Source organism: Bombus impatiens, unplaced genomic scaffold (assembly GCF_000188095.3).
Source record: "Bombus impatiens unplaced genomic scaffold, BIMP_2.2 scf_0665, whole genome shotgun sequence".
NCBI lineage: Eukaryota > Metazoa > Arthropoda > Insecta > Hymenoptera > Apidae > Bombus > Bombus impatiens.
In genome coordinates, this window is record NT_177084.1 from 733690 (window position 1) to 759049 (window position 25360).

Here is a 25360-nt window from a genome sequence, read left to right on the forward strand (position 1 = left end):
CGCGTAGGCATCGCGTCGTCGCGTTCTCGCCGCATGTGCACGCCGATGCACGTGCGCTAACAACGGAACGCACACCGGAGATAATGAGCGCCCTAGAGGAGAGAAGAGGAGAGAAGAGAAAGTGGAGGGAAGGGTGAAAAGGGACAGAGAGAAGCGGGGAGGTGGAGAACGCTGGCCGGCGTCAAGGGTTGCGCCGATCGTTAGGGATGCCTTTCGACGCCGCCAGAGGAGGGTAGACGGTGGCGGAAGCGACAAAATTCGAAGAGAAGCGAGTAGATGCGAATAAAATGCAAAGAGGGCCGATTAAATATGCGTAAATGTAAAAAGACATGAGTAGATGCTAGTAAATTCGAATAGAGGTAATTAGATGCAAACAAATGCTAGAAGGGGCGACTAAACACGAGTAGATACGAGTGAACGCAAAGAAGAGCAAGTGGATGTAAGAATAAATGTGGATAGACGTGACTAGACGTGAGTAGATACGAACAGGGTTACACAGATGCGAGTGAACGCGAAAATCACCAACTAGAAACGAGATTATGCGAAAAAAATGTAGCTTGACGCAAAGTAGACGCAAAAAGAAGAAACCATATGCTAATGAGTATGGCGCAAACAGGGGCAATTAGACGTAAGAATAAATATGAAGAGAAGCAACTAGTCACAAATACACGTGCACAAAGATAACTAGATGCAATTAAACATCAAGAAAGGCAACTAAACGTGTGTAAATTCGACAAAAGCAAGACGTAGAAATAAACGCAGGGCGGTTAACTAGACACGAATAAACGTGAAGAGAAGTGCAAGTAGATGCGATCAGACGCGAACAGACACAATTAGACGTAAGAAGACGTGAGATGACGTGAGAAGACATTCTCGCTTAGTTTCCGAATAAAGGGATAACCTTAACGACCTAACCCATTGCTAGAGTAATAAGACAGAAAACACTAGTGGAACGCTTTTGGCATATGGTTCTTAATTAGCTTGCGATTCGCTGACATTGAACCGGTTAAACAGTTGAACACTCCCGGCTCTTTGAAATGGGGTGAACGCTGATAAATATTGTACACAGAGTGGAAGATGAGGTTTCGAGATATTAGAATGTCTTTGGCAGATGATAGATATGACTCTGTGTATGAAGACGCGTTTGTATGAAAACATTAAGATATCTTGCGTAATTAAACATAATATTTGTATAGATACTATCAAAGGATGTATCATACGTTTCCACTAAATGATTATTCAATTTCTAAGGATGAAAGAGCTGACATAAAAAAGAAAAAATTACGATATATATGTAGCTTAGTTCTTTCAAAAGCTAGTACCTCTATGATTTTATAAATAAGCTCGAAAGAAGAAAAAATCCCTCTTAGAAGTATTTACGATGCCTTCTATCGGCACAGAGCCTCTACAGGCGCATTCACCGAGTCCTATGTAAAATCAATAGCCTAGAAAGCTTAAGAAATGTTTACCCATATTATATCAATACCACCTATGGTATCTACCATGCTCAGCCATTACTAATTCCGTAACAGTCACGTCAATCTCTGAGAACATTTTTAAACCCAAATTCTACGCTCTCCAAGCGTTTCCCATCGACCATAAACCGTAAGTAAACCGTGCATAATAATCATCGAAATCACCGACATCCTCATGCGTACAATATCGCATTAATCGTCCATATAGAGAATAAAATGGCGCACAAAGGTTGTCGCTGGACGTCAGGACACTAACAACACACGACAAGAAAGTGAAGAGAGAACTGGTATCCCGCTTTCAAAAATTCTTTTGCTATTCTTCCATCGATTCGCGATTCCACCGCGTCACGCACCGCCATTAACGAGCAACGAAGCTCAAAAAGCAACGTTCACCGTGTCTCAATCGCGATTACACAGCGGAGAGACGCACGGTCGGTTTGTCGCGCGTGTTATTCGACGTGACACGCGAGCATACTGGAGAAAATACTGTCATCCGCGAGAACTGTGCTACAATGTACCGTATACATCGTGAAAAACGTTCACGGTGCGTGCGCTATGATTAAATGAGAAAAATAACGTTAGCTCGCGCAGCCGGTTCGCGTGACGGATGGTTTAACCCTTTCGCGGTCCGAATCTCGTTTAATGCTCTGTACCGATTCGCTTGTGATTAATAACGCGCATGAATCAAACCAACTCCTTTAATCTTTTTATTACAGAAAGTTGGATAAAACATTAATAATTTATGTGATATTTCATAGAATTTGCACGAAAAAGGATTGAAAGGGCTATATGGAGTTTTAGTGCAAAAAATGGTTTAGTGCAAAAATCCTGAATTTTCCATCGTATCTTTATACTATGAAAAGGTAAATCAGTGTTTTTGATCCAAAATATGAAAATTTAAAAATTAAGAAAAGGAAATAACGTAAAACGTAGACGTTTCTGAAGAATCATTCTCTTATTTATTCGCCTCCTGCGAATTGGACAAGGACATAAAAAGGATTTCGCGATCGATGAGAAATTTTAAGGGTTTCCACGGTTCGTTTCCGAAGGGACACGGGAGAGGGTTACATCCACCGGGAAGACCGATTCGGGATGTTTTTCGGCCGTCCCCGTGGCGCGGCTCGAGTAATCGACTGATTAAATTGCCCGCCCTTTCCCCCACTGACTTCCAGCACGTTGCCAGAGGCATCGCGTTACTGGAAACCGAGCTTAAGGGATGAGCCGCCGAGTTGGTAATTTTGTCGACGCCTGTGAAGTGCAGATGGATCGATGTTTATTCGATGACTAATCATCTGGGAATACCGAAATCGTTTTGTGGACGTGTTTTGACATTAGGGTAGCAAAACGCTATTTATTATTCCTTTCCATAAACAGGGATTTAATCTAAAAGTAACAAGAATTAAAGCTCGAAGGCTTTTCCTTTGGTTTTGCAAATCGTTTACGATAAACCGTAATTCGTCAGTATAGTTAGGCTTGTAAAATAAATCCTTCTAACTTAAAGTTAGATTTATAAAATATGGTGACTCGGAATTTCGCGTCAATTTAAAATGTTACGCTACATTTATTATTATCATTACTCTTACTAGATATCGTTGTTAATAAGCTAGAATTTTAAGATTCCATAATAATAATCTAATAATAATCCTAACTAACGATGAGTTTCATAAACTCAGAATTCTAAACGTGATACTCTAGTGCATATTTTAAATTATCTAATCTTTTTAATTTAACTCTTCTCTGTTATAAGGATTCTGCTTTAATTAAACGTTCAGTAATTGTTGAACACATTTTAATACTCTCAACCGGTGTTCAACAATTGAAACAGGTTGTAAATATTTGATTTCCGCGATTATAAACACGATTCTCGTCGGAAAATCTGCAAGATATTTACGCTGGATGGGCAGCAAGGGGAAGCTACGTCTGAGTCAGCTCCCTTTGTTCTCGTATCTAGGACGAGTACTCGGAGGGTGAGAAAGGCATTTACATACATGTATGTATACCTTGAAGTCTTCCTCGGAACATTTATTCTGAAATGTTCTGCTTAACGTATTCAGTTTTACGAGACTGCTCAGTCATCTTGTTCGAATTAAGATGTGATAAAAGTCGTCGATAGAAGTTTTTACTACATTCATAGAATAACACGGTTGAAGATACTATCATTCTATTCTAAATAATATTCCGATATATTATCAATAACTTCTTATACAAATATGTAGAGATTATACGCTTATACAAACAAACAGATTCAACCGGCGGATATTTAGTTAATTTCTTACCAACTACAATTTCCAATAAATATAATTCGGCTGCAAATACGACATTGAATTTAATTATTCTTCAAAGTATGCGCGCAATAAACAAAAATTCAATTTGCAGGATATTTCATTTAAAATGTTTGAGTATAGCAATTTTATTCATTTAACCAATCACTGACTAAAATTCCAATCGAAAATTGCTTACGTCAAAACTGCATTTACAGGAAATTTCACTTAATATCTTTAAATCTAGCAATTTTATTCTCCGATAAACGAAACAATATTTACAAAAACTATGTGTAAACATTCGCTGGTAGCGCGATTAGCACTGGAATGAAATTTGTTCGCAAACAGGTTGAATAGCTTAATCGAAACCGGTCGCGAATAAATTCTATCAATTATTTCCGCGGTAATGTCACGCCTAAAGATCGACATAAAGATTCGGTGGTTAAGTCAACGGGTCGAGGAAATACGCTAGACGTTAATTGCACGTTGATTTACGGACAAACGTTTAGACAGATTGTAGGAACATCATCCATAGACGATTATGCGGCACTACACGATGTTTCGTTAAGGAGCAACGAATATGCGTGCATTTAACTGGTCGGTTCTCCGATCGTTTGCGTGGCCAACCTTATTTCCGCTGTACGATAAAGACTACCAAGGCTAACTCTTTCATTGAATCCAACGAGCATTTGTTGAATCTCATCGTGAAACACACCATACGGTCTCATTCTTTGTGTAGTTTCTTGCGAGTTTTATAGTGGGAATCGCGTTATATCGCGTTCGCCTACATTTTACCATGGTAAATACAGGAATATTTTCTTTTTTTTCAACGTACCTTTTCGCGTACTCTTCTTCCGAGGTTATTAGTTATATTAGAGCACGCATTATATGTCGTGAGATAGTACGCATACTGCCTGTCTTTACAGCGTTCCTTCGTTTTTTCTTTGTATGGTAGGCGGCGTTTCCTCTTTTTATGTCTTTATTATGATGCTTCTTTTTATCCCTCATCTTTTTTATTCCCTATTAAAATCTTCGAAATACTCTTTTTTTCATCGTTAAAATTTTCTGCTTGCATTCTACTCCTTATTCATAAGAATGCATACTATGATTAATAGCGTATATCTGGTAATCATTGCAGCGCATATATCTATAAATTATTGTAGACGTTGCGATCCAGGGATGAATGTTAATTTAATAAATATAGACCGTGAAAAGAATATATAGAGTGTTTGAAAACGACCAATTATCTCGAAGACCACGCGTTTTAGAGAAAAATGTTTGAAACAAAAAGTTTCACGATCTCGACGAAGTTAAAAAGATGAAGGAGAAATTAAAATACATTTTTACACGAGTAAATATCTTTTTATGATGAAGTCCTTAAAAAAAATCTTTCCCATAAAAGTTCCTTCTTCTTTCTTTGTTCTTTATAGAATAAGCATCTGTACAAAAATGTATGGTTTTAAGAAAGAAATTTAAAGAAAAATCAAGTTGATCTTCAATCGATCTTGAAAGCAGCTAAAAAATAAAAAAAACAGCACCACAATTGAATTCCCCTCTCGAAACCGTGAAACTTTTGTTTCAAACGTTTCTTCCTAAAATGAGTAGCTCTCGAGATAATCGAACGTGAAGTTTTTAAATGTATGAACACCCGGTATATCGTGTCTGCTATATATTATCCATGTATCTGAAACAGCGAATTTCAAGCATATTCCATATCAAGGGGTTAAGGAATATTTCATATATCACAGATTAGCTTCAGTTCTTTTAAGAAAAGTATGCTTTGACAATTCAATAAATATTCTCAATGTAAAATATATCTCATATATATTCCCGTGTATATCCCATTATATATTTTATCCTAGGAAAACAAGAAATACCCTCTTCACCCTAGCCACAATCTCGATGTAGGAAAAGCGAAATAACGTTACAGCACATAACCTTAGTGCATCAATCGGTGCCGCGACTTAATACTTTAGTTTAAAACTTTGCTACAATGTGTAGGCTACTGTGAGTACATTCTCGATGCCACAACCCACAGTGTTCGTTTAATGGGTGCTCCGAATGGGCGGAGCGTGTTCTTAGTGAAACGGTACCGAAACGCGGTTACACAAACGGCTTCCGTTTTCCAACAGACGGGAGCCTAAGCTGCTGTACATTGTATACACGAGGTGAACAACATAACCTACAAAATGAATAGAAAGAGCCCACCGGTGCTAAAATACGCTGGGCTAACATTAGACCATCGCGAGGCATCCGCGATATTTTATTTTTACGATTATACCTCTACGTCGTGCCTGCCGAATGCAACCCGCTTCGAGAACACGTAATGCTAGTAGTGTGAGGTAATTGAGTTCGTGTGGTAAATCAGCTCGAGGAATCATTTTGTTATCGTTGGATAAAGTACTGGAGACCATGTGGCGAATTTGGAGTAGTTGAGTATAAGAAATAATTAAGGTAATAAATAGGGAATAAGTAGGCTACTGTGTTTTACTAGTTTAGAGTTACGTTCAGTATACTGAATATTCCAAATCTTGTAATTTTAAACCCTAAACATCACAAATCTTCAAATTACAAAATACTAAAAACTTCAAACCTTGAAATTCCAGGTTCTAAAAATTGCAAATCCCTAAATTTTTAATCCTACAGATTGCAAATCTTAGAAATCCTAGATCCTGAAATTCCAACTCCTACAAATTTAAACCCATAGAAATTCTAAGTCCTTAAATTCTAAATTCTAAAACTTGAAAACCCTAGAAGTTCCAGGTCCTAAAATTCCAACTCCTACAAATTTAAACCCCTGGGAATTCCAAGCCTTAAAATTCAAACTCCTACAAATTTAAACCCCTAGAGATTGCAAATCCTAAAATTCCAAATTCTAAAACATTAAAACCCCAGAAATTCCAGGTCCTAAAATTCCAAAACCTCAAAAATTATAAACCCTAGAAATTCTAGGTCCTGAAATCCCAAATTCTGGGAAATTTCAAATCCTAATACTTCTAAATTCTGTCTTAGACACTTTGGAGAAGCTCCTCCGTCCATTTTGAGCAAAGGCTAGGGATATTTCGCGATCAATTCTCATGTCTGAGTAATCCAAACTTACGTCACCGAGCTGCATGTAGGACAACAGAGTGGTTGGAGGGATAGACACAGTGGGTGTAGGTCTGCGAAGCTATCAATGAGGCGGTTAAGAAGATGAAAAGATAAGTCTTAAGTTGGAGTGGCGAGGGGGCGAGTAATTCCTTGCAAGATAGTCTAGAATTTAGCGAGATGTTTGACGCTGATATTTCGATGGAATTCTAGACGGCGTGTCTCACAGAGAGTGTCTTTAAGACATGAAAAAGGAACGAGAGCCTAGAACCTTGACAGTGAGTCTTTTGCGTGGTACAAAGACCACCAGGAAGAAGCGTTCAAAGATTGCCTTCGTGATGGTTCATCGAAGCGAAGAAATGGGAAATCGAATCTATTCCTTGTAGCTACGTAGCAATAAAGACTAGCATTGTAACGATATGGCCGTGAGAGCCTCGTTTTGCTTCTTAATTAGCCTCTGATCGATCCCCATACAACGATCAATCGAGATTGCGTACTACATGCGCAAATAGTGTTTCTTCAATCAGAAGAAGACGCATCTGTTATTGACGTAGGTTAATATAATGAGATTAATTTATTTAGGAAGATAATAGATTGATAAAACAAACGATATATCGAACGATAAATGAAATAAAATTTAGAGAATATTGACCGTCAGAACGCAAGTTTTATCTAAGAATATTAATTCAAATTAATACGCAACGATATTTTAAAGAGAAAATTCTTATCCAAAATAATAATAACGGCACACCTATATCTTTGCCATTTGAAACGAAATCCTTTGATTAACGAGTTATAATTAAGCTAGATTCAAATGGTTTGAAACGAATCGACGGGGCGGGGACAATGTATAGAGCAATAAATTTATGCTTAACGCTTTTTTTCTTACTGTTACTTGGTTTCGACGTCGTCTCGACCGTTCGCGATCTCTGCTAGATGATTTATGCTACTTTCGATGTTTCCCTGGAAAAAGGGTGACCGACCTCTCCCGGCGCTTTCAACGATTCATTAATCTCCCGGCTGTTTCGATCCCGTTGCTTATCACCGATAACACGTGCACACGGTTTCAGCCAGAAAGGAAACAGCTTCTCATGAATTTTCATCGTCCATGCTCAGCTGCATGAAACTTCGTGGACCCGATTACATGCACATGTTTTGTTGTTAAGCGCGTTTAAACTTTGAATGCACAAAGATTCGTTATATGTACAATATACAAATATTTCGTATACAGAAGTCTATTTATTCGAAGTCATCGGAGAAGAAAAATACATTTAAATAATAGGAGTTCACAGATCTTCCCCGGTATCTGTGATTTCTCGTTCACAAACAAAAGAACCGAATCGATGGAAGTTCGCGTAACAAGACACGAACTAAAATTTTATTTTTTGGAGTTCTACCGAATTTTGTCGATGTTTCCGCTTCTATGCAACTTCGATGTTCCGAAGGGCACTTCGAATCAACAAAATTTCTATTACAGTTGGAGTTTCATGTTCCCGTTTATAACGTTGCCACATAGTAGACCAGCAGCCAAAACCAGCATCCAACCGAATTCTGAAACTGTTATTCTAAACGATAAATCTCCGATAATATTATCTCGATGAACAAACGATAAAACGTTGGAGATCGTCGAAACACCTACAACAAATCGTGCCTCTATTCATATCCTTATCACGAAAGGAGGAGAGTACGGAAACTGCTAGAAAGAGCAAACAAAACGCAAGACCAAATAAGCCTATCGTCGATTCAATCTGTGTCATCGTCCTCGTGAAGCGTGACACGTCAAACACGAAGAAAGAAAGAAAGAATAAAGAAAGAAGAACAAACATATCGAACGTGTTTTCCCGTTTAAAGCCACTCCGTGACGAAAAGGTGAAATCCCTAGAAATTTCTGAAAGCATTCCATACTGGTGTAACACATCGTTTTCTCGACTTTCAGAGAAATTCACCAAGTAAATCCGACAGCTTCATACTTAATGTATACACACGACGTATTAATCCGCGGTTTATTGGCCGCTTCCGAGTCTACTTGCATCTCTCGGTTTGCATTTCTCGTTGTTCGTCTTTGGATCGACGATAAATCCGACTGCGATTTGCATAAACCGTACCAAAGAAATCGGTTACGAGATACAAATCGACAATAAATCATACATTAGTCTTGCCTGGACGTGACCGACGACCACCGGAAACGTACCATTCGATTCTTCTGTCTGTTGCACCTCGATACGGGGCCGAGTAATATCCTGAATCGAATATTAGTCGGGGCAGAGTGGCTTCATGGGTGGCGAGTCGCCACGGAAACGGGACATTTTCACCGGCTGTGGTTTCTCGCGATCCCATTGAAAGAAAGCGTGGCCCTAATGGCTTGTCATCTTCGATATTCATTACTACACTCGCAGTTTCTTTTACCGGGAACATGCATTTTTTAATTGCCAAGCAGACCTTGATGTCTGCTTGACTCGAAATACCTACAAGAAGATAGAAAGTGGCAAATTTTTAGAATTAATCGGTAGCAGATATTAAACGAACAATGATTTATACATGGTGATTCCATGGAAACTAGGATGATAAAACAGATGACATAAAATATTAAAAAAATTTTTGGGAAAGTTACTCGCAGAAACAATTAGACATTTTGTACAAAATTTCTCCACGATATTTTTCTCCAAACTTGCAGCGAAAATTTAGATTCATCCAAATAGAACTTCCCATACCATGAAATGTCCTAAGCTCGCATCACGATCAATCTTACTTTTATCGAGCACCTTCCATCTTAATTTATCAACAAACCCGTGAAATCATTTCCAAACACCCAGTATATCGCACTAATCAAACATTTGAGTAACTATCGTACGCGGTACTGCAAGTTACACATTGAACAGAGGCAAACGCGAGCCTCGAATTACCAGCTGACACTTCCGTTTTTCCGAACGAGTAAATCATCGTGTACATCGATCTATCGAACGTCTCCGCGGGATAAGCACGTTGGGGCAAGGGTCAATGGTATTATCGAGCGGACAAAAGGCCCTCACGGGACGTGACGAATGTGCTCGCTTAGCACTTACGAACGCCCACGATGTCGAGGCGAATAAATTCGTCGATTGTCTGAAAATACCCGTGGCGCGCGTGGCGGCCGTGTTTGTTGAACGTTTACGAGCACCCACGGCGCTCAAGAGATTAATACCGTCGCGCCATCATAAGGAAAAAGAAATTTGCGAAAAAGTTCCATAACCATAGTTACGTTGCCACGATCGGTTCAACGCGGTTTCGAGTAAGCCAAGTGATCGAAGAGTTGTGCGATGGTGAAAGTATGGTTGTGTGTAACGGTGTATGTCTAGGAGACTGTACAGGTTGCGATACTTGGTTAGACGGAGAGATAGTTGCAAATGTTAAACCTCGGTTGATGAAATAAGTTAAATTGGTTGGTAGATTGTAGACATAAGTGCAGTGTATGTCGATGGTATGCTGTGATTATAAAAATTCCAAATTAATAAAATCCAACATAGAAGCCAACAGGCAACACTAAATATAATAAACTCTTCATAAAGTATGGATTTTCATAAATCTTCAATCTAAATCCACCTAACATTTATCGTTTCTAAATACGTGGACATCGAAGAACCGTGTACAGTAGTAGAAAAAACGGCACTGCGATGATCGCAACGCTATCCAAGATTCCGAAAGGAACGTGGAGGCAAGTAATCATCCTTTAATCACCGCGAATGCGACGCATTGATTGAAATCGTACCGCGCCACGGTACATCTATGCCTGTTACTAAAGTTCTTCGTACAAACGGTGACCCGAATGACTAGGGGTCCCTGCATCGATTCCATTAGCGGCTTCTGTACAACTGTACTCTTCACCGTGGTGGCGTGTTTCTCTGTAATCGTTCTTGGAGTAGGTTCAGAAGGTTCGTAGACTCCCGGTGAAATTTACGGTTAGATCCGAGGCCCTAATCTAGAGCGAATAAAACAGAGAGAACACGGACTTGTCTCGAAGAGTGAAATTCTCGCGAGTCAAACGGGCTACGGACCGTCTACCGAGTGTCATTGTTGTGTAATTAGCCGTTACCAGGCGTAAATTAAAATTTATAGCGACGCGGCCAGGCCAGAGCTGACATAGCTCATCAGTGAACCATGGAACGATCGGTATTATATACTTTCTATCAACCGTTCGAACTTTTCCTGAAACCCTTGTTTGTCCCGCGTGAAAGTCTAAGATCTTACAGATTCGAACGATCGTTTGACCATTTTTGACGAACCGTGCAGCTACTTGAAGATGAGCATTCGAGAGAGTGGAAACTCGCTAAGCTATCGTCGTCGAAATAGCCGATTCTAAGATTCCTTTAGCGACTCTGTGGAATAACGCGAAATTGGATAAATAATATGTAGCAGAAATACGAGAAAAACTCCTACGTGTTTTCGTTATAAAAATGTACTTCTCCCTGGAACACGCGGAAACATCTACCCTTTGCTCACACTAATTCTTGTAACTTCAAATCGCTAAAAATTTCTTTCCGTTGGATACTACTTGCACGTAGGAAGTATCTTCGGGCTTGCAAGACACTTAATTATTTTCACCAGAACTTTGGCTAATTATGTAACGAACATAAGTTAACTAAACCTATCTGTATGAAAATTCATTTATTAACAGATTCGTTCTATTTTAAAATATCTTCGAAATATCTTCTTACTGCTTGTTACTCCAAATCACTATCACTGACTTGCATTCGATGATCTTGCTACCAAGAATTAAAGATAAAAATTCAAAACTGTATTAATCCGAAGACCACAGGTAGAATATAAGATGATTCCTAACAAAGCCATCGACGAGGAATGAACTCGTCGCCCAACAGTGGGCACCGCAGCACCCTTGCGGGAACTGGTCCGAACACGGGCGCCATAGCAAGTCGAAGCATACTGTAAAAACACCAATCTTCCGCGTAAGAACGAACGACGCGAGGAATCCAAACAAAACCAGCCCATAAATCCACACCATTTTTCCAAGTGCACCTCGCAAACACAGCAAGCAAAATTAAATACCCGACGCATGCTCCCGGAGACAAGAAAAGGTAAGGCAGAGCAAGGAGAGACAAGCCAGACGCGAACGGTGGTTGGTTTCATGGGAAATCCGGTTACAATGTGGCTAATGGACGCGAGGCAACGACGTTACTCGCGGGATTCACCGTGACGAAATGACGGAGCGGAGCGTCATTTCGTTGAACGACCACGGTAAATCGCCGCTGGCACGCTCGCGATATTTTCTTCCATCACAGATCAGAGAAACCACATACCTACATTATCGTACAAAAGTTTGGAGTCTCCTTTCCATTTTTATCCACCTCGAATATTCTATTAATTTTGTTAGCATTTTCTACGAATCTTCAAGTAAAGAATTTTCCCTGGATTTAATAAATTTATACTTGAAGAAGTTTATCTAGTTGTTGGCAGCGATTCTAACTGGCTGTGTAGCTAATCAGAATGAATCGTTAAAACTGAAGTTTCATAGTTTGGGTGCAACGTGAATCTCAATCGGTCACCAGTGCCATTCAGAGGAACATCCCAATCTTTTCTGTCAAGTGTAATGAAATATTCGTCTCTAAATTTACTCAGAATAAATGTTCTGCATAATTATTTTAAAAACCGAAATCGATATCATAATCTGTTTCAACCCTTACTGGTTTGAACTTTAAATCCAAAAGTTATATTTGGAAGTAACGATAAATATCGATAATTTCACATACTTCGCTGATTTAAACTATTTTTGAATATGTTGTAGAAATCGACACTTTGAACAACTTTTTCCCTACACATCAAACGCTGTTGGACCTTAGTTTTCGAGATATTCGAAAAAGCCCCTATGTGTTAACGCTACAATGAATTTTGTTAATAATTGTGCGTCCGTGGCACCGTATGCGTCGGTATTAGTTACCTAATTGATATTCTAATTGTTATACTTTGATGTCGTTGCCACGATATATCCAAAAATCATCGAAATCCACAAAGTGGCCGAGATATCGATAATTACCAAAGTAACAAAAGAATCGTGCCTTTCTAGAAATCTACATCAAATTTCAGAAGGAAAGTTACTCCGTGCCAATACCTTCGTTTAGCGCGAAAGATGAGCTTGGAATCGGTTAGAGAATAATGACGCAGCGTCGACGAGCAATCGAGAGCGATGCGTGTTCCTCGGAGAGGATGCCAGAGGATCTCGATGCCGGAGATACCCTGCGGCGACAGTCTTTTAATGCCCTGTTAACGATCGTTTTGTTATCTACTCGGTTGCGACACCTTGTTAATAAGTTGACAAGGATTGATATTAGCTCCAAGTCTGCAAAACAGATTGGATCGACTCTCGTGAAACGGATGATCGTCTATCTGCTTGATTGGTTGGTTAAGTTAAGACGATGCGAAGGTTTCGAGTGATTTTTTGTCAACTAGAATACTCCTGTAAATCATATCCCGGTATTTCTGATGAGGCTTTTGCGGTTCATAAAATAGGGCGAGTTCTTTACTACCGGAACTAACAAACTCGTAAAATAGAAGGTTCTCAGATTTTTTGTTCTTACGACAAGTAAAATTACGCGGCTACTATTCATCAAAATTAATATTCGCTTCTATTGGAATGGAAACGTGATTGTGTATATTTAACGACCTTTGTCATACCACTTTGGTTAGAATTACTTTTACGTTATATATTTGAGAACGAATTTGATTAAAAATACAAATGTTCGGAGTCCTAGTTTCAAACAAACTCATATGAAATTTGTATGTCTGTTGAACAAGAGAAAACTGTCGTACCTGGTACATAGGTCGAGACGCGTAAAGACAATCGGAGATGCGATCTCTGACAATTACGAAGTGCTAAGGATCACTTGTATGGAAGTGGAATCAAGTTCGAGGCGAAGGTATCTTATCATTGTAACGATAAGAACGAAGGCAAAAACCCGTGTACTGCGTTTATGAAAGAAATCGATCAGCAAATTCAGCCGTGTTCTTTGCTCCGTGTTCGAAGCTCCAAGTATATTTCCATCGGTTTCGCCCGTTTCTTCGTCAAATTATCCAACGTAAATACAAAATTGCACAGCTGATCGATCGTTAGTCCGCACGAGTTTATTTCTTTTGATATAAGCGCCGCGTCATCGCGTCACAAACTCCGTGTATCTCCTTGATAATCACTGAGAGGGAGCAAGATGCACGACGGAAGTGGAGGATCGTGGCGGAAGTGGCGATGCTCGAAATCGTTGGAACCGTTACAGTGTTCATTTCGCATGAATACGATGAATGGGGCTACGTAACAGAATTTCGGCACGCGCATGAATATCAATGACATTAATGGGAAATGTTTCGCGCGATTATTACAGCGAATAAAAAGATAAGCTTACAGTTATGTTTATTGCGAGATTATCGTTGCGTTAAAAAGAGATTTTAATGTCATCCTCTTAGATTGTAACCTCATTTTGTATTGAATATTCTACCGGTAATCCGTCTGACACGAAAAGCGAGTGATTTGTGATCTTTCAACGGTGCTCAGACTAATTTAATTTCTTCAAACCTCCTGTACTTTACAAATTTAATTGGGATTTGAACACGGCACTTCTTAAAGCTTATTAAAATATTTATCTACGTCTTTTAATGCCGTTTGAATTGTACGACTTTTCAAAAATGCGATTCGATAATCAAAAGCTTTTCAAGAGACGCGATGCAGGTGATAAAATAATCACGCGTCAATGCGTTTACGAGTGACAATCGAGATGATGTAAAATGAGAAAAGGGACGGGCAAACAAGGGTGGTGCCTGGATCTACAATACTGACTCAAAGGTACAACGACCTAAAGCTGGATACCTCGATACGCGTATCAATATTGAACACCATATGACTCACCGGTACCGAGTCAATTAAGCGTCTGATAAGTGAGACTTTATCGCAGTTAATGAACTCTGACAAGAAATATCCTTTTCTCTGTATAAAAAAAAAAGAAGAAAAGAAAGAAAAAGAGAGAGAGAAAGACTTTGCCAAGAGACGTTTTAAATTCAACGAAACAATTTGAAAGAAGAAGAGGCAGAAACAGGTTACGATGATTATTCGTTGCGTGTGTCGGTTCACGATTTAATATTCGTATAGTAAGATATGCCCAACCCTTGAAGAAGCACGAACATAAACGATGAACAGATTGAAATTCATTAGGATTCGAATGATGCACCGGCTCGTGCTCGATAACGCTGCACGCGTCAACATTTGACAAACGGTACCCGATAGCTTGCAGGAAGTTAGAAATCGTGCGTGTATACGAACATTGAATTCGTTTTTTCTTTCCAAGCGTGACACATTGGAAATGTTACTCTATTACTTGAAAAGACAGAAGAACGCGTCCTACTAGAAGTTTATGTTAAATAATTACTTGAAATATTTATATAATTGTGGAAATGTGACGTTTGCGCGAGATAATAATTTTAGCTTCTAAGCTAGATACGAATGAGAATAATATTTTAGAATATTTGGGATATTCTGAATAAAGAGTGTTATTTTAAAATACCTTTAAAATACTACTTGAAATGTAAAGAATATTGGATATTATCTTATAATATTTGGAATATTTGGAGTACTTAGTTAAGCAAAGATAAAGAACTTCTTTGAGTCGTATAGAAAAAAATATCGTGTATGAGAAGAAGGAACAGTAAAGGTTTGTATTTTTCTCTGACATCGAGAATTAAAGCAAGTATAACAGAGGTTTATCGTTTACCATAAAAGTACACCAGAAGTAGCCAAGAAAAATCCATTTGCCTAAAGATTTCTACACTTCGTCATATTCTTGCTCGCTTAATGGAAGTTTTACTTCCGCCGGCTACCGTGGGTCGCCGACAGCCCACGGAACTTGTTAATTGAATTACGTAGTCACGCGCATAAATATCAAAGTGTACTCGTTATGAAACACCTTTAATGAAAGAGGAAGTAGGAAATCGGAACGGTGAAATTCTTCAGAACGTTTAACATTGTCCCCACGAAAAAACAAAAAAAGAAGGAGAAGAAAAAAGACAGAGATTACTCGGAAGCGAATAAATTTACAGAAAACTTCGACTGTAAAAGCGAAAAATATTAGCGGTTAGTTTCACCGTGATTTGAAAATAAGAAGAGATAAAAGACACAGAGGGGAAAAAATGTAAAAACGTAAAAAGGCAAAGCAAACTTTCCGCGCCCGTCGATGATTAACAATTTACGCGTTAGTTACGATTTACCTGGCAGTCGTTGATTTTCCACGACGCGTTTCGAAATAATTATAAAATAAAGAGAAAGCGTGTAAAGCACGATGAACGTGAGATCGTAAATTCGCAGTCGGACGTTTCATTAGATTCGCAAGTGAATCGTTTATACAAGCGCGGAACGAGAAACTGGCGTAAGAGAGCATCGATTCGCGCGTCGTTTCGTTCGCGATTTACGGAGTGCGGAAAACAAGTCTTCAATGTCGGCGAAAGTAAACGTGTGCACCGTTTACAAAAATCCTGTTACTTCGAACGTTTAACCGCGGAAGTTCGGACCATACTGCAACAATCGGTCGAACAGCGTTATAGCTTATAACTACCGGGCGATCGACCAATCGCTCGATTTCTCACGTCTTCTATCTAGAGGAATTTATACAAGGTGTCTCGTCAAGGTTTCCGTGTTTCTTCCAAAGCTTAATGCTATACTTTGTAGTTGGAAGTAAATTAGAAATATAAAATCGTATAAGTTGTTCATAAGTTTAGAAATATTATAGTATAGAGTTAAATGTAACATGTGAAACAACAATGATCTTGATATAGAGGTTCAATAAGTAAATGATGTTCGTATTTGGTGTACGAAAGTGTTGACAAGTATACGATCACAAAGTAATGTTTAGATTTTTGGTAAAAATGTGGTTAAAATGTCGAATTCTAACTATATTCATACGTATACTCTTTTCTTAATAAACATATTTACGTGTTCGTACAATTACTACAGATATAAGATAATATAGTGCACATCCCCATGTATGTGTCTCAAATAATTTTCCTAATAAAATATTTAATAATAATCCATTTTTATGCACGAAACACGCTAGTAAAATTCCACGCGAAAACCAACGAGACCATCCTATATAAATTATCCGTTTCACAGTAGTGTTCCTTCTACCAGTACGTTACTGCTACCATTGAAAAATAACGCTTTCGCTATCTTCGATTTTCTTTCGCCGATTCCCGAGATTCATCGAACAAATAGATTTCTATTAAACGAAAGAAGCAGCACGAGCACGTCAGAAAGAGCGACGCGCAATTTATTAGGCATTGTAATCGGGCCCTGTGCGTATCAATCAGCGGCGATCGAGCAACAAAAGCGACATACAAGCGATTCATCATGGGTTAAAGCCGCCGTTCTCCATCGACTTTCTTCGGATGGACGAAGAAGCTTCGCAGTCATTCAGAGAGAACTCTGCTTCTGAGGGACAGGAAGAGACGCTTCGATGGCAGCCTTGAAGCTTTACTCGCGGAGACAATGAGGCGACCGATGCAGTAACATCCGGTTGTATGTTTCGTGACGCGTTATTGTGTTCTCTTTCTCTCTCTATCTCTCTCTCTTTCCCTCTCTGATCACCGAGAGGCGAGAATATGACGATGATGATAATGATTTCGGCCCTCGCTGCATGACCGCACCCAGGTCATTCTTGCGCGTTATGGCCAACGATTTTGTCGGAAATATCGCAAAAGGGGAGATTCGTCGACCACGAAATTTGTCCACGTGGGTGTGGTATAATATGCATCGTGCGAGAATTTTGGTAATTTCGAGTAATCGAGTATTCAGGCAGATTTAAATAAGAAAATTTGGGTAATTTTGAACGATGGAACATTTCTTATGCTTTTGGGGCTAAAGTGATCGAAATAGTACGTGATTTTTTCTGAGAGAAAATTTCGTTTATCACTTAAAGAGGTTTTAAATGATTGGAAATTTTGACAATTCTAAATAATAGAAAATTTGGGTAACTTTGAATACATCTGGAAACTTACATACTACTTGAAATTGGAAATGAGAAATAGGTAATCTTAATGAATCTTTCTTGGAAAAAAAGAATAAAGAAAAAAAAGAAGAGAGAAAGATAAAGGTTTACGATAAAGTTTCAGAAACATTAAACAAGATGAATACATTGGGAAGAAAGTTCTTTATCGATCGAGTTGACGTTTAAACTTGCTAGCTGGTAAGATAGTAAATGTGGGAATAAAAATGATACGGTTCAAGTGTTTTACGGCAAAGTGTTTCAAGGCTACAGGATGTACATGATTTAGGCCGACTAATCATATTTCTCGCCAAAAGAGCCCAACCGAACTTTGATATTGACAAATGCTCGAATCGATAAACCTTCATCTTCGTAATTTCCTGGACGTCTGCAGTCTCACCCTCTTGTCTGCGACATGTCTGCCCCATGCGACCTCCTTTTTAATCAGGGTTGAACGCTACGTTTCACAATCCCCTATACGCGCCTGCATCATTGCTTTTCCACATATCTGCTATTCGTATCTATTCAAAGTTTCTTTTATTATCAGTGGAATGTCGCTTTCAAAAGTTACATTTTTTATCATGAAATATTACAATAGTCGTTACGTAGTGTTTCCAAGTTTCTTTTTATGTAAAAGCTTTAATACGCATTTTATGTAAACGCAGAACACAATCTGAAACTTCTAATATTACAATAACACCGTTACAACGATATAACCAAAATTCGTCGATCCTTAATTATTTGAGACGAATCTTCAATAGTCGTGGACTAGAAGTCTACGTTGTCAGTAGAACGCAGATTTGCGCGTGTTTATGGGAATTTCGAAGATGCAAAAGTATATAGCATACATACAATATGCAAAAATATATAAAACATCTAAATTAGAATATTCATTATAATATCTAGTAGACGAAATAAAAGTGAAACTCAGACTTCCATTTCTTTAGTTGTGTTCGTAAAAATACGAATTCGCAATAAATAACCACATCATTGGTAATCTGTTAATTACCATTCTATTCTTTAAATTAATCTCTCACATATACTAGTCTACAGGAATGTAGATCTAATCCAGAAGAACGTAGATCCTATCGTCGTACATAGGAGAACGTACCGTTAATCAATCGAACGTGTAAAATGGCTGTGTAATAAAAAAAAAAAGGACCAGATTAGCCACGAAGATGGAAAGAAGCTGTGCTGCGGTTAGCTGGAATTCACTCGATGCAATTAGTATCAGCGAGAAAGGTACACGTAAGAAACGCGCAACTATTCACCGATGAATCTCGTCTACCATATAAATTCTCACCGTAGCAAAATCACGAGGGATCGTTGCTGGCGACACATTCGACCGCGTGAAATGCTGCGCGTTCACCACAATCTAATTGGCTCGTTTCGCTTCTCTTCTGAAGATCCCACCTGATTTCCCCTAACATTTAGGAATGAAAATTAGATCGATTCAAGCATAGTAAAATATAATACGGAGAGTGTGATTGAACGAGCGTGAAACTTTTCGATTTGATCAGGCAAAGAAATTTCTCCGCGGGCAAAAAATTAAGGTCACCTCCATCTTCTTGATTCCGGTCGTAGCTTTTCTGCATTGGTCACGAGGAGCGCACGAAATAAAATAATTTTTGTTTTGGTTGCACGAGATGCCATATGTACAGTAAAGACAGACATGATACGTAATGAGCATCTTTCTGTCTAGATTTTCTTTATATCGACATTATCCAAATATCGTTAAAAAGAATTGAGGCAATTAGGATTTTGGCTATACAAGAACAAATTTGAATTTGAGCACATCTTCAAAATCTCGCCTTTCATTCGTAACATCCATACTAGTTGTTTCCCACGAGGGGAAATTTAAACGATCCAAGATTCTCGTATTTCGAAAATATTTAAAAAAAAGACGAATTTCTTCCGCCAGGTAAGTGGCTAAAAGTGAATATCTATATGATATAGAGTTAGAATTAAGAAACGCTGAGTCTAATAACCGTGTCGAGGCTTTCGACATAGAAATGATGTATGGATCGTTTCACGAACGTTCCATTCGCACGGGTTATCGAAAAGGAAAACTACAGTCTGGCACGGTCGGCTTTTAAAACGCGCTCCATTGTGTCTAGAAAGTGATCCGTGGAGCAGTGAAAAGGTGAAAATGGATATAGAGAGGTCTCGGTTCGCTTGGCGCAAGAAAACGGCCACAAAATTCGAGCTAGCCGCGAAGAAAACTTTCGGTTGTCACGATTGATTGGCATGAAACGGCGCGGTACGTGCAGCTGCGTTTTAAATCGTCTACAGCTAAATTAACCAGATAACTCTGCTGTAACGACCATCCCTCTTCTTTCTCTTTAAAATATCTAGTTCACCAGAACGAATCAACGTCTGTGCTTTCTTGACCCAGAAAGAGGCAAAAAGGAATGCATCAAATGAACCTTAAGAAACGTTGTTACACTTTAGAAACCGGAAATATTGTATACACCACCGTTCATAAGCATTCAAACACTTTGGTCAATCTGCATTATAGTAACAGTACGTGAAAGTAAAGAGTGTACAAACGAATGATGAATTGGTAATTACACATTTGCTATCTTTTTATGGAATATATAACGATGATTATAATGACTGAGACTACTAAACTCGCTACTGCCAGACCATAATGATAAATTACCTCTTAAAAAACATAGCAGCAATATATACGTATGTACTGTTACATACATTTGCTATTTAAATATCTGGTTTTATTAACATTAAAAATCTTTCTATTAGTTTAGAAAACCATTCTTGATCTAACTTATAATTGAAAGATTAAAGATTCTGAAAATAAAAAGCAGTAACGAAATAGTTCTATAAAATTTAATAATTACAAACGCCACTCTTATAACTATATATTAGTTTCTAAAAATCAATTCGTTCAGGTGTTTTTGTATTATACGTATGTGGAAAAGTGCTATGCGTAATAACGAGCAAAAATTTCAAGATGATAAAAAGGCCATGGAAAATAGAAAAACCGAGAAGATGATTTTATATTGGGAAATATATATGCGAGAAATAATCTCCCCTTCTAGTTACGCAGCCTTCAATTATCACGGCGAGCGAAAACTTATCGAATCTAAATGAACCAGCAAATTATATCGAGCAACCGATACGAAATCCTATCACATGCACCTCTCTCGTTTCTACTTATCACCATCTATTATCTTGATCCCTCAGTTCGGTAGAATCAAGGCAATAAAGCTTGAATTAATAATAAAACTTACGCAACTTCGAAACGAGAAGAGATAGTAAAATTTCCGATATATTTTTAATTACGAAAACTCGAAATATTAAACCGATCAGTGCAAAATATATATAAATAAGTATTAAACTAATCGATACAAAATATTCATACGATACTTGAATACGTATAATAAGCCGATTAATTAATACAAAATATCCACACAATACTTGAATACAAGTATTAAACCGACTAATATCAATACGATGATTGAATATAAATATTAAAATGATTCATATAAAATATCCGTACGATACTTGAATATAAATATTATACTGGTTAATACCAAATATCAGCACGGTACTGGAATACAAATGTTAAATCGATTAATATAAAATATCCATTCGATACTCGACTAGAATTAAATATAAGCACAGTCGTCAAAGTATTCGGTTTTCTACCTTTCTAAACTTGTCACGAACTCGACGATACCATTCAACGTCTCTCTCTCTCTCTCTCTCTCTTTCTCCCTCGTGTTGTTTCTCTCAAGCACACACCGACAGGACCGTCGGAAGACAGGACGACAGGATCGTTTCTGACCATTCCTTATCCGACGTTAATATCCGTGCTCTGATGAGCAGGCGACACCGAAACGCCCGATTCATTTTCTTCCGCGGAGGCAGCGCGATACAACTCGTCCCCCTGCCCCCTTACCAGCGTATAAAACGATAATGGTTATCCGTGGGGGCCGTAGAGAGTAGAGTTTCACTGCTTTGCTGGCCATCAACCGCCGCGCGTTACGTTCTTACAGAGGATCGCGGAGTTGCATCTAATGACGTGCAACACGCGATCCACTTGGCAAGGTGTAGCCGCGACGGTCCATTGCACTCGCGGCGAAAAAATTCTAATTTGTGGTATAGCGACTGGCACAGCCGGCTGCGAAGGAAATCGGTTTCCTCTCTTCTTTGTTTCAAATTTGGAGGGAAGACGAAAATAGAGAAATGAAACTGGTACGGTAATAGGAAGAAGAGATCGAGTATCTTTCATGAGATTGAATCTTGGTTTTTCTACCGCCGAGACTCGACCCATTATGGCCGTTACACCATTATTATTATTAACGCGACAATTTATTTGCAATTTTCGTATATGCAATTAATAAAATTTATATTATACATATGCAATGTGTATTATCGAATCCTGTTCCTCAACAGTGTGAAAGGGAATTCCAAGGACACGTTTCATATTTTTGTCGATATTTTCTCCGGCTAGATTCTACGAATATGTACACGAGAATACATTCAAATGGATATTTGTGTCCATTACCATTACTTGGTACTTAATGGGTTAGTTAATTTCATCCGATAAAATATACGTAGATATGTTACCGCAATTCGAATAAATTGAAGAACACGCTCGCGTAGCTTATAATTAACAAAATCCTCCAACAAGATCTAACATCCTATAAGAAAAACAAACGCACCGAAGAATTCTGCAACAAACTTCTAACATCGGTCTCTTTATATCTTCCACTTATAATCATTTCATACGATCAAATAAAAATTAGAGGAACTCGAATCAAGCATGAATTTCTCGCTAACGAGATAACAAGTTGCTTAATTCCTTCTCGTCATGGCACAATTCCCAAACGAAATTTCCGAAGAGACCCACGTTGAAAATATAAATTACCCGACGAACACGCGGATAACGTTGATTTACACGTATCGTTAATAACTGGTATCAGCTCTGCTATCTCTTCGAATCCGGCGTAACCGTATAAACGTAAGTAGAAACGAGCCGATCGGTTGTTTCAAGAACACGGATTCTCATATGTTGTACTGTGCGTGGAGGAACATTACTTCTCGGTGTGCTGGTCGCGGCCAGGAAGAAACTCGAAAACGTACGCGCGCGGAGTTAGAACGCACGTATACGCGTTTCGGTCAGTGAACACCTTTATGTCGTTCACACCGGGGCTTAAGCCGACATTTAAGCTTGTGTACCACGGCATTACGTTGCCGGGTGTTCCCGTTTTTCGCGGTCAACTTCCCTGTGTGCCTGTCTGGCGATCGTTTCGTACGACGAACCGCGAAACCGCGCGTGCATTTGTTACAGTTGCCGCAACTGATAATACACGGGCTACAAAAAGTACTTGAAAGCTTATCATAAAAAACTTTCATATAAACTTTATGTACGTATGTTAGACGAGAGATCTCCAAGTTCTGATTCGCGCATTTGCATTATACCGAGTAGACGAATTTTTATGCGGATTTTTATGGGATATTAGAAAAAGCAAAAATACACAGAATGCACGATATAAAATATGAGAAACGATATAAAATATTCGAAGTATAACGCTTTCTATGATATTTGGTAGGTAAAACAACTTTTTATCGCAAGATCCACTTTTTTAATTATATTCTTACAAATATGAATTTGCATAAAAATCCGCGGTCTCGCAACGAGGTGCGATTGCCATGATTATCTCTGTAGTGTAAAAATATTCAAATTGCACTTACTGCAAGCGATCTATTTTATTATTACCGATAACAGTTTAACTTTGAATTTATGAGAAATTAATTATGAATTCGTGTTTAAAAGAGGATGTGATTTGATCTTTCCTTTCTAGCTTTGTGCTCAAATTTCTGAAAGCGTAGCTGGCTTCTTGTAGCTACGATTCTTGCAATTCTAATGAAAATTAATCATCTTCGAAATAGACAGAAATTCGGGTTAACGAATTCTAATTTCATAAAAGCCTAACAAAAAATCCTTGCGAAAATATCACCGTGTGAGATTGGATATGAATCCTAGAATAAAAATGGATGAATAGAAAAAGGAATTGGAAATCCGAGCGACTATTCTACCGTGAGAAATGGATTTCTAATTGAGGCCGGTTTACCATCCGATTCCGAACCGAAACTGAATTCATTACGAAGGAATTCAAGCCCAAGAATAACCATCGCGATTTCAGCACGTCGTGGGAGATCGATTCCGAACAAAAGCGGTGCCGAGTGGCCGATTTTCGAACGAAAACGGAACAAACGAAGGAAGGAATTCGTAGTTTCGTCGAGAAAGCGGTTGCTTCGTATCGACCAGTTGCGCAACCGAGACGCGAACCTTTTGCCAACTTGACGCGAATTGCCACGCCGAGTCAACGTCAAAACGATATCAAAACCGTATTACTATCGATAGAGGATAGTAAAACTTGGATCAGTTGAACGTGACAGTAACGTGCTACGCGATTAAACGAAATTGAAATTAATCCCCTGTAAGCAAAATATATCTTATAATCATTATATCTTATAATTATGATAAATGATTCGGAGTTAGGTTAATGGAATATCGACATAATATGGTAGTAAAATGCAGGAAATAAAATAGAATTTATAAGAAAACAGAAACACGTGGATATATAACTTCTAAATCACATGGCATTATGTAGAGTTAACGGTACCCAAATTGAGGAGCAATAAAGTGGACACGCACGGTCGTATATTTTATGATGGATAAAAGAAGAATCGAATGGAATGTAGATTGTCCCGTCTAGAAATCACGCTTGACACCGCGTTCCATACGAAACATTATCATTTCACTGGAGTCTCGAACGTACTACGTGCTTTGTCGAAGCAAAAACGATATTCAGACAATAGAATATCGAAGACTATAATAAAGCAAAAATTATTTTTACAAAGATCGTTAAGAAGATATCACCAAAGTGTTCCTCTACACAGAAAACTTCTTCGCGAAATATTCTAAACAAGTTCCCAGCTTTCTACGTCCGACAATAATATTCTCGATAATTAAAACCACATCTACGATCCTTCGAACAATCAATCTTCCAAGTTGGTTGATAGAAAAACCAACAAAAGAACCTCATCGTTCTATAGAACGAAGCTTCTAGCTTAATCACCCTTGATACTTACCCAATATGTACCACTAACAGTATGCGTGACTCGATCAAACAGTAGCGCACGTTCCACGAACGTCGGGAAAAGATATGGCGAAGGTTCCTCGAAAGAGGGAGAAAAAGGGTTTCCCGTTGGCCGGACGTTCATCATCAAGGATACACCTCGGCTGCGGTGTTTTTGAATTCCTAGAAAGCACGCAGACGTGGCACGTGATAGTGCGGTTTTGCGCTCGCCACTGAGAACGGTCTCTCTCTCTCTCTCTCTCTCCCTCTTTTTCCCTTTAAAATAGAAGAACAAAGAAAGAGGGTCATATCTCAACCGCAGCGGATCGCTTTAAAACGTTCCTTGTTCGATGAGCAACGCGTGGTGCACGCGCCTAAAATGCGCGAACAACGGTTCAACGACGGCCGATTCTATCATTTTC

At 38.7% G+C, this 25360-nt stretch overlaps 2 protein-coding genes and 1 long non-coding RNA gene across 6 annotated transcripts in view; 1 reads left to right on the top strand and 2 right to left on the bottom strand.

The window, feature by feature from the left end:
• LOC117152112 overlaps window positions 1-1608 on the bottom strand; it is a 2636-nt gene extending 1028 nt beyond the window's left edge. Inside the window, exons 1-2 of one of the 2 annotated variants that reach the window (XR_004462370.1) lie at window positions 1470-1582; window positions 1-92 (exon numbers count right to left, since the gene is read on the bottom strand). Coding sequence is in view for 1 of the 2 variants with exons in the window: in XM_033322787.1 (XP_033178678.1) it covers window positions 1470-1505 (36 nt within the window). In the remaining variant the exon portion in view is untranslated. Of the gene's footprint in view, window positions 93-1469 lie in introns of both variants that reach the window. The other variant, XM_033322787.1, reaches the window with a different exon arrangement.
• The window catches only part of LOC100746425 (microtubule-associated protein Jupiter), an 87920-nt gene that overhangs the window by 32962 nt on the left and 29598 nt on the right, over window positions 1-25360 (bottom strand). The gene's annotated exons all lie outside the window — the stretch shown is intronic.
• LOC117152113 lies at window positions 1518-2277 on the top strand. The gene is made up of 2 exons (XR_004462371.1): window positions 1518-1605; window positions 1684-2277. It is a non-coding gene; the product is annotated as an uncharacterized LOC117152113 (long non-coding RNA).